Below are 11,212 nucleotides of genomic sequence, written 5' to 3'. Positions count from 1 at the left end.
CTTTATGCAACCAGTCCCTTGCCTTAGAATCTCTGAAAGACCAGTTAGGTTTCCTAGTGACCATAATACTAGGTGGCGACTCCCTTTATCCACAACAAAGACCCCTAAATCAACCGAGGATCGCCGCGACGCCGCGCTCCGCTCGCGAGGGTGCGACATCTTCGATAATAGTTTTGTTGATGTTGAAGCTAAGGAGTTAGTTGTTGTTCTAATCTCAGCGGACAAGCACAAGTCGATTAAAATGATGATAACCATGTTATTAAAGTTGAAAATTGTGATGGAGCTAATGCTAATTCAATTGAAGAAGAAGATAATTCTAACTAACTATTAGAACATAAAAATGTAATGCAATTTTTTATAATCTAATATTTATGGATGAAATTATGTACAAATAAATATTTATTTTATAATTTTTATGTGAATTATTGTTATTGTGTTGTGCATGCCACTTTTAATTTAAATATTTGCAGAAAGGATATACAGTGAATGCAGACAAAATCTGTTATTCTTTCAATGCACACCGGGTACTCAAATCTATGCTCTCTGCGCATTCTTTCAACTCATCAATAAAAGCTATGTTGAGGAGAAGAGTCAATTATTTTTTTCTATGTTTGGGACATAGACTGATGGTGTACCCACAAAAAAAAAACTATGCAAATATTCACTTTCTATTCTTGATGCTCAACACTTGTTCAAGCAGATTTGTTAATCTAGCTACTTACCTTTGATACTCTCAATTTTCTTTTAACAATAAGCCTCTATCTAACCTCTTTTTTCTTTTCTTTTCTTTTTTTCAGTGTAGTAGACCTTAGGTGGGGGGAACTAATGTTTCAACCGCGGAGCATGCATGATAAATGTATGAGTATGTAATCCATATGATGAACTCACCCTTCGAGGGGTGACATATGGTTGTAACTCTTGTATGATGAAACAAAAATCTTGATTTTTGCCCAAACTCTACAATGGAAATTTCCCGAGTAACGACCATTATGTCACCCGCAAGTCTTGATTTTAAGATGCTTCAGGAAAGGCTTTTTTTGATGCAAAACAAAGTGTAGGGAGCATACATCCTAAAGGCAAGTTCTAGCTCTTATATGTGAGACAAAAGGTAGGTTGACTACTCAGACTCTAAAAAGGGTCTCTTGTTGTCCTAGTGATCACCCTTATGTAGGCAATATAGGGGCCCAATAGGTAATGGGATGGCATGTGCACCAATCATCACCAGTCTAAGCACTCAACGAAGAGTTGGGGTTTATACAAACTTAAACCTTGACTAAAAGTCGTAAGGTAAGCTACTAGTCCCCCATCTAACCTAAAAGTTTCCAGTATAAACTCTCACATAAAAAGAGAATGATGCATGAAATAATTCTATACAATGCATGAGCAAATATGCACAAGAATTAAAGCGTATAAGCAAACAACAAAAAAAAATTCATATTAACAATAAACCCACAAAACCAAACACAAAAATAAGACAAAACAATGCTTAGTCCACAAGGTCCCCAGTGGAGTCGCCATTCTGTCACACGTATGCAGTGTCACAATGACCATCCACCTTCAGGTATGTATATTGTATCTATCTGGCAAATATGGGAAGACAAGGAATTCTTGTATTTTATCAATGGAATGGGAGTCACCACCTAGTATTTTGGTCATTAAGAACCCTAACTAGTCTTAGAGATCGGGTATGGGGACTGGCTGCGTAAAGGGAAAGTATTAACATCCCAATTACACCCTACCTAAGGAAAGCTACATTATTTTATTTTCTGATATATGTTAAGGCTTCATCGTATTTCTAATTGTTGGTATGTCTACAGTTTAAGAAAAATCCTCTTCGATAAGGAGATCGTTATCTTATCGACTAAAACCTAGTCATTCTAATGTCAGCAAAAGAACTACCTTTTGAATATCAGGAATACGTTTTAGGTATAAATTCGTAATCCCTAATACTAAAACAAAACAAAATATATTTTTTTGGATTTTTTGAAATATTGGCTAAGTTCTCGTGTCTTTAATAAAATGGTTGTTAAAGTCAAAATGCATGCTAAAACATATTTTTTGAAGTTTTCTTTGTTGTATGAAAATATAATGTGATTTTTTTTTGCTTTGAGAGACTTGGCCATATGCATGAAACAATTTTTTCTTTGTTTCAACGAAAACCAGGTATTTTAATACCGGAATTGTATCTTTACGGTATAAAAATACAAACCGATATTAAACAAAATGGATAGAAAAAATTATTCCTCTTTTATCCATTTTTGGGGCCCCACATAAACAAAAAATATAAAATATAAAAAAAAGGAAAAGAGAAAATATAAAAAAATAAAAGAAATGTTGGAAGAAATAAAAAATATATATCAGTTGAGAAGAACATACCAAAACGCCCAAGAAATTGCCAAAAGATTGTTGTTGGGTAAAGAAATGGGTTTGGGTTCAATCATAAAATTATGATTAAAGTTCAGGAGTCACAACCTAATATTATGATTACTAGGAACCTATGGTCTGCGAAAGTCTAGGTAAGAAACTATTTGTGCAAGGGGAAGACGCATCACCCTAGTACACCCTACCTAAGGTAAGCTGCATTATTGTTTGATTGTTTTTCTAGGTCAAGTTTCTATTTTTTGGTCTCGTTTACGGTTCGAGGTAGATCTCACTTCGTAAGAGAGTGTCTACCTTATTGAGTTAAATCCTAATCATTCTAAAGTCTTAATTTTAACATCACATTTATTTTGCATTTTGTATCTTTAATACCTGAGAGTGTACCCTATCGTGTAGTCTTACACCCCACAGATTATTCAAATCTACATCTAAACCCTAAAACAAAAGATTGGAAAAGGGTTTTTGACATTTTAGTCAAACCCTAATAGATAATCATAAACTAGTTACAATATTCATTTTGCATTTTAAAACATGAGAAAGATGCAATTTTTTTTTCCATGAAGATATGCTTGGAAATTTTTTAGGATTTGGCCATATATAACAAAACATTTTTTTTTTTTGGAAAGGAAAACTAATTTAAAAGTTTTGAAATATTTTGGAGAAAGTCAGGTGTTTTAATACCGGGTTTGTATCTTACAATGTAAAAATATAACCCATTATGGCCTGGGCTGACCCCTCTTTCATTTTGGTCTCTGGTTCTAAAATTTTGCATTTTGACCCTCAATTGACCAACACACTTCCAATCTATTGAATATGGCTCATGATTTTTTCAATTTCAGCTCCTACATTCATGTGCCTTTTCTAGCTTGGTCCTTGGTATTTATTTCTTCAATCAAGTCCCTAATTGCCTATCAAACTTTCATATTTATGCAATTAAGCCCCTGATATGACTAAATTAACTCTTAAAAATTTCAATTCAACCCATAGACTTTCATTTCTTTCAATTAAAGTGTAGATTGATTAACAAATCAATTTTTCTTGCAATTAAGCCCTCGATAAATTCAATTAAACCTTGAAAAAAATCTAATTGAGCCCTTAAACATCTAATTTTAAATTTCTCTCCCCAAGTTGAATTTTCTTTGTCAATAGGGCCTTCATCAATCAAAAATATACTGTTAAATTTTTTAATTTTACATGCTTGGTCCTCCTCGACCAATCTTTAGCAATTCTCTCGATATTTAAATATACTCTTCTTATTAGTAAATTTTTTGATATTCTTCCAACATATTTTTAATTTTTTTTTGTATTTTCTCTTTTCTCTTTTTTTTTTGTTTATGTGGGGCTAAAAACAAAGAGTAACAACAATAATCACCGTATCGGTTACATATAGTGAGCTGTAGGATTTTTACAGGATAATTTTATGGGTTCTATGGTTCTCAATCTTTTTAAGTTTGGTATGACAATAATAAGGTGTGAATATATATGGTAGAAATGAACTGTCTATCAAAGAACCATCTCAACCCAATAGCTTAAGCTGTTAGGTGAGGTTCCAAGATATGATTTATATTATTTTCTAACACACCCCCTCAAGTAAAAGCCCTTTGGGCTTGAAACTTGCACAGGCCCACATTACCTTGTGCTTAATTTTTTTATCAAATAAATAAGGATGGTGAGATTCGAACTCATGACCGCTTGGTTATCAAGGCTCTGATACCTGTCAAAGAACCATCTCAATCCAATAGCTTAAGCTGTTAGGTGAGGTTTCAAGATATGATTTATATTATTTTTTAACATTTTCCTATATTTTTCTTACTAATGCTTGCAATGGCAATTCATGAAGAAAAATTACGGAATATGTGTCTATATGCTTTTATTCACAATTCACAATCACAACCATTTGGCAAACACGCATTCTGTCACATCGTCATTCACGTCCGCCAAGTGTCCTGAAGCTTTTAATCTATTTGATCAGCACGATTAAAACAAGTTTTGTGGGATGGCTAACTAAGCAAAATGGTCCCGAAGTTTTTAACCTATACAAAAACTCATTGCCATCGGACAATAATTTTTAGTTTTGTTGAACAAGATGAGCACGCTTAATCAAATGTATCAAATATTCCAAATCTTTGCACTCGTTCAACACATGAACGAAGGTGAAATAATGAGAATGTCATAACCACATTTTTTGACCTTTTTTTTATTTTTTTGAAAACCAAAACAATTGCCAAATACAACAAAAAAATAATCCCAAAAAGATGTTGATATATGTGATTTATTTTCAATATTTTCAGTGTCTTCCTAAAAGAATTCAAAACTTAAAATTTTGTTTCCAACATTTTCAGCTACTAACAAGCCCGTTTTAAAATTATTGATTGATTTTTCAACTGAATCAAAGAATGTGCATCCTGGTTTGTGTACAATGGATTCAACATATTCGGGTCATTTGCTGCTCCTTATTTTTGTTGGGCAGTTATACTCACGGTTTACAATTTGCCACCAGAGATGTGTATGAGACCGGAGTTCATGTTTTAATATACAGTCATACTCGGTCCTAACAGTCTGGTTCGGGATAACAGTGGTGTTTGTGTTAAGGGATCGACTTGTAGTGAGTTTGAAATTGAGTATGATGATAAATTAGAAGGGGTCGTTGAATTGCAATATCATAGCGAGTATAATAGAGTGTTTTTTATTCAAATGCTATTGGTATGACACCACTAATAGAGGAATCATAGTAGATTTCCACTATGGTTTGGTTAAAATTAACTCAAAAACTAGACTCCGCAATGTAAATGATGTCTTTGTTATTGTCAAGCAATGCCAACAAATTTATTACACATACACCACTTCCTTTAGAAAGGATCATTTACGAGTTGATTGGTTATCTGTTTTAAAAATAAAACCCAAGGGTCGTGTCGAGGTTGTTCAAGATAAAACGAAGAAACAAGTGTGAGAGATGATGTCTTTTAAATTAATGAGTTGGTTGAACCATATCGAGTTGGTTCATCGATTGATTTAGAAAAAAAATTCAAATTTTCACATCTTCAATAATAGTCTTGTTGATGTTGATGCTAAGGAGTTATTTGTTGTTCTAATATCCAGCGGACAAGCACAAATCGATGAAGATGATGATAACAATGTTATCAAAGTTGAAGATTGCGATGGAGCTAATGATGATTCAATTAAAGAATAAGAAGATAATTCTGACTAAGAACATAAAAATGTAATGCAATTTTTTATAATCTAATATTTGTGGATGAAATTATATATAAAAAAATATTTATTTTATAATTTTTATGTGGAGTGTTGTTATTGTATTTTGTGTGCCACTTTTAATTTAAGTATTTGCAGGGAGATTAATATACAGCAAATGTAGACAAAATGTGTTATTCTTTCAATGCACACCAGGTACTCAAATCTATGCTCTCTGTGCATTCTATCAACTCATCAATAAAATATGAGTTGTTTTTAAAACATTACATTAATCATTTTAAAAAGTTAGTGGGAAAAAATAATTGTAGTGAATATATATGGCAGTACCTATCTTAAAATAAGATGAGAAATATTTTAATTGATGGAATCTTATAAACTATTAAGCACGAGTAAATAAAGTGGTCCAAAAGCCAAAACTAAACGACAACTCTTTGCCGCAGGACTATAATTTGTAGTTTTGTCGAACATCTACAAATGCATGCACTCTTTCAACACATGAACTAGAAGACAAAATATTAGGATAACAAATTAATACTGATCTCAACAATGAAGATCACTAAACTTCTATCAAATCAATAAATTTTTAGATATCATTTTTTTGATTTATAAAATAGTTTTTAGTGCAAGAAAATAGGAATAATTTTTTAAAACAATTATTAAAAAATCATCATTTTATACTAGGACCAATTATGGGCTTCACAACTTGAATTTTATCTTGAATTTTATTTGTAAGGTTAATTAGTAGTTTTAATTGAAGTTATTTATAGAGTAGACTATTTTGTTTATTTTCGAGTTGTCAAGCTCACCAATTATTACACTATTAATGATTAAAACAACTGTCATTTCAAAAGAATATAGTATATTTATTTATATTTAAAAGATTTAAATTTTAAGCTAATTGATAGGATCAATTATATAACCTATAAAGCACGAGTAAAACACTTTTTTTGGATAAATTAAGCAAGACGCAAGAGCTCAAAACCTATACGACAACTCTTTGCTAAAGGACTATAATTTGTAGTTTTGTCGAAGGTCAGCACGAGTAAAACACTATTGGGATGATTGAATCGGAAGGATTCGTTGTGACCACAGGAGGTGTTGATAGATTGAATCGGTTTAAGATCACCAAGTATGAAGGTGATAATAGTTTTTATCAGCTTTCTTTTTGTCCAATATCCGAACCCTTCTGTGAATGCTCATTGGTCCCAGTAGGCGTCAACAGTGACAAGCACTTGGCTCCCAGTGTCGACCCTGTTCTTGTGATGTTTGAACCAGATGCATAGAGAGCACCTAAAATGGTGTCAGAATGATATTGATCAGTAATATTATCTGCTGCTATCCAGTATGACGGAGTTCGATTGACTACTATCATGTGTTAGGCACAAATAAAACTAAAATAAATAAGAAGCTTTTTAGCTTTGGCTTTTCCTTAGTTTTTTTTCATGGCGTTTCCATATTTATACTTCGTTTGTTGCTTGATCTTGTCACTAGAAAATCATCTGGATGCTACAATCATTGGTTGATATCATCTAAATGTTCGGAACCAAATGTCAGTTTTCATGGCTATTGTTTTTTGCATATTTTAATGGGTTTTTAGGTCCTATTGATATATTGGTCAATTAATCAATTTTAACAAATATCGGAAATTTATTAAAATCGACATATTTTGATGTCCACAAACCTTCTCCCACTCGGTTCCTTTTGCGAGAAATGAACAAGTCCTTAACCTCTCCAAATTTAATGATGGATCTTCTTAGGGGTTGATACTGAAGCTATCAAGGAAATCTTTCAAAGTATATCTTCACAGATTCAAAACGTGGTTATGATTGGTATTGGTAGGTGAAAGCTGATCTTTTTGTGAAGGTCGGAGTCTAGGGTCTTAGATAGGGGTGGTAATATGGTGCTGAGGATAAGGGTTTGAAAGAAGTTGCTTCTGTTGGAGAGGTCTGGTACAAGCTGCTGCTGCTGGCGTGGGAGGGGCTGTTGCTGCCGTGGAAGGGGATGCTGCTGCTACAATGATTTAGTGAGTATAATGCCATCAAATAACCATCTCAATCTAAGAAGTTAAGTTATTAGACGAGGTCCTAAAAATAATTTTATACTATTCTCTAACAAATGATAACAGGGATTTTAGTGAGTATGCTCGAACATGTTTTGAAATGATAGAGGTTGTTTTGCAGATCGGGGCAATGGAATGAACTGGTTTTTTCCACTGATTTTTTTTTTTGGCAGACCGGGTTAGGAGATGATTCATCTCTAAATTATGGCTATATATCAACAAATAACTATTCAGTAGGATCCAAGTCATTAGTCGAAAAAATTATTGTTACCATATGCTACCTAATTATCATTACCAAACACAAGAAATCAACCATCTCATGCTCACCTACTTCATCATCTCATTCATCTTTGGTTACATTGATCGCGTAAGCTCTTAAGATGTAGCCAGATTATTTTTTAATACAGTAATGTATCTACAATTTGGAATATAACTTGGATTGGTTTTGGATTTGATTTTATTGCGAGCATGCATATTTTTTAGCTTGATGTTTTACATTGATTTAAGAAATAAGTTTATATTTGTTGTGTTATAGATTGACAAATTTGTGATTATTGCTTGTATTTTAGCTGCATTGATCAATAGTTTTTTTTAGAAATTCTAGGTAAGGGATTGATTGCGTAAAGGGAATATATTAACACCCCTAACATGTCATATCTGAGGTAAGCTGCATCATTTTTTATTTGTTTGTTATGGTTTGATGAAGTCTATCTCTACTGACTTGCTATGACAAGTCTACTACAATAAACGAATCCTAATTTTCTAGGTCAGGAACTTCATTTAGTAAGGTGAAATATCATCAATTATTGTTGAGGCTTCTTTCAAGGGAAAACTGAAAATCTTTTTTCTGGTTGCCGCGTCATTCCCAAATAATATTTCAGATTAAATTCCTTGCATTTTTTTTATCTTATATTAGAAATGAATGAATTGTATTGCTACCAATAATATTTTTTATCTTGACCTCATACAGATTTTTTATCCTTATATTAAAGGTGAGTAATAGGTAAATTACTATATCTAATAATATTTTTGGTATTAACTTTTTTGTAGGTTTTTTTATCCTTTATATCAAAAGTGAATAATATATGTTTTTTTTTTTGCCTCAAATAAGTTTTTAATATTTTTTAAATTAAGGCCAAAATCCTTTGGAATTTTACAAACTTGTTGTGAAATCCATGTAATAGTTTTTAAAACATGCTAAAGTATTGAATTTTTTTATTATAATATAATTTTTTTATACCAAAAAACTTTTTTTATTTTTTTTTAAAAATATTATTTTTTAGATGATTTATTTGGCAAAACCCTTTTTTTTAATTTATGTAAAACTACCAAAATAAGCTTAAGGACGTGTTTTCTAAACACACCTTTAAGCCAAAAATTCCTTTATCAAAAAGGTTGAAAACCAAACAGGGCCTTGCACATCTAACTCAAATTTGACCAAATCGGGTTGACTTAAAATCTTTAATTCGACCATAAATCGATCCAAAGATCACTATTTTGACTTGAAAAAGCAAACCAAAATCAAAACCAAAACTCAAAACAGATTAAACTTGCAAAAAAACATAAAAACACAAGTTTTTTGTTTGACAAAAACGAATCAAAAGCTAGAAAACTTAAGAACAAGAAGAACATTCAAAGTAAACACAACAATGTGAATTTCAAATCTAACCAGATACAATAAAATCAAAGGCATAGGCATGATGAGAATCATTCAACGAATCATAATCAAGCTTCCAACATCAATGATTATCACTTAATAATCATGATTTGGTTAAAATATGTTACGGTGTAAAAACAAAGCTTTAGGATTAGAACAGTTATTGAAGCAAACTAACCTAGATTATTGATTAATCAAGTCTCCCGGAGTGTCTAGTGCAAGGAAATTGACCAAAACATTTTTAGAATACTTGGACATGTAATCTCATTTTAGCTTGACAACTTGAATTTGATTTGAAAGATTTAATTAGTAGTTTTAATTGAAGTTATCCATAGAGTAGACTATTTGTGTGGGTTTTGTTCAATTTTATACATGGTGTTTATTTTCAAGTTGTCAAGTTCACCATTTATTACACGATAAATGAATACAATGATAGTCGTTTCAAAAAAGTATAGTTTATTTATTTAAATTTAAGATATTTAAAATTTTAAGTTCATTGATGTAAAACACTTTTGTGGGATAAATCAAGTAAGCAAGAGGCAAGAGCTCAAAACCTATACGACAACTCGTCGCCAGAGGGCTATAATTTCTAGTTTTGTCGGAAATCAGCACGAGTAAAACACTATAATTTATATTTTTGTGGATTTTTTAAATTAATTCTAACAAATAATCCATATGCTTGCTCCATATAAATATATGCTCTCCATGCGTTGTTTCAACACAAGATCAACAAGACACAATATTGAGATAACGAATACTCATATTCAACAAATATGAAGATCACTGAAGTTCTTGGGCTCTCGTTCCTTCTCTTTGCCTTCATAGGAACTTCATTTCCTGAGGCCGTTCATGCCAAAGATGCTGCAGCAGTGCTCGATGTCTTCGGTCATGAGGTGCAAGCTGGTGCTCGTTATTTAATCGTAGCCCCCTCGACTGACAATACAACAACTCTTGCAGTCACTATCAATGGCCAGGTCTTATGCAATTCAGATGTTATACTTTCCACATTGAACGAGAGCCTCCCAATAACATTTTCACCAGTTATACAATCCACCGATAGTGTCATCCGCGAAGGAACTCATCTAAATGTGAACTTTGCAGGGCCAGGTGCCATGTGCTTAATGGGAGGCGTGACACCCATGTGGAAAATCCGATTCAGTACAACACTGAAAGGATACATTGTGACCACTGGAGGTGTTGATAGATTGAATCGGTTTAAGATCACCAAGTATGAAGGTGATAATAGTTTTTATCAGCTTTCTTTTTGTCCAATGTCCGAACCCTTCTGTGAATGCTCATGCATCCCAGTTGGCGTCAACGGTGACAAGAACTTGGTTCCTGGTGCCGTCCCTCTTCTTGTTATGTTTGAACCAGATGAATAGAGAGCACCAAAAATCTAGAATAAAATGGTGTCAGAATGATATTGAGGGAAGTCGATTGCCTATTATCATGTTTGAACCGGAACTATTATCTACTGCAATCCTATATGAAGGATCTCGACTGCCTACTATCATGTGGTGGGCATAAATAAAACTTAAATAAATAAGAAGCTTTTTAGCTTTGGCTTTTCCTTAGTTTTCATGGCGTCTCACTAAAGAATATGATTCACCACTAATTTTTTATTTCTCAACTGTGACTGGTCAATTAATCAATTTTAACCAATATCTGAAATTTATTAAAATCGACATATTTTGATGTACACAAACCTTCTCCCACTCGGTTCCTTTTGCGAGAAATGAACAAGTCCTTAACCTATCCAAATTTAATGAAGGATCTTCTTAGGGGTTGATACTGAAGCTAGCAAGGAAATCTTTCAAAGCATATCTTCACAGATTCAAAACATGGTTTGGATTGGTGTTGGTAGGTGAAAGGTGATCTTTTTGTGAAGGTCAGAGTCTAGGGTCTTA

General features: G+C 32.6%; 1 protein-coding gene across 1 annotated transcript; it reads left to right on the top strand.

Annotated features, from left to right (window-relative positions):
- Positions 1-10,011: 10,011 nt before the first annotated feature.
- Positions 10,012-10,879, top strand: LOC133695681 (wound-responsive protein GWIN3-like). The gene has a single exon (XM_062117605.1). It carries the CDS (start codon positions 10,079-10,081, stop codon positions 10,685-10,687), a length of 609 nt encoding a protein of 202 aa, XP_061973589.1. The 5' UTR covers positions 10,012-10,078; the 3' UTR covers positions 10,688-10,879.
- Positions 10,880-11,212: the final 333 nt, after the last annotated feature.

This window comes from Populus nigra, chromosome 6 (assembly GCF_951802175.1).
Source record: "Populus nigra chromosome 6, ddPopNigr1.1, whole genome shotgun sequence".
Classification (NCBI taxonomy): Eukaryota; Viridiplantae; Streptophyta; class Magnoliopsida; order Malpighiales; family Salicaceae; genus Populus; species Populus nigra.
Note: the sequence above shows the minus strand (reverse complement) of the source record. Positions and strands in the feature narration are given on the sequence as shown.

What these genes read in the sequence shown, in the direction of transcription:
- LOC133695681 (XM_062117605.1), top strand. Translation starts at nt 10,079, where the DNA reads ATGAAGATCACTGAAGTTCTTGGGCTCTCGTTCCTTCTCTTTGCCTTC.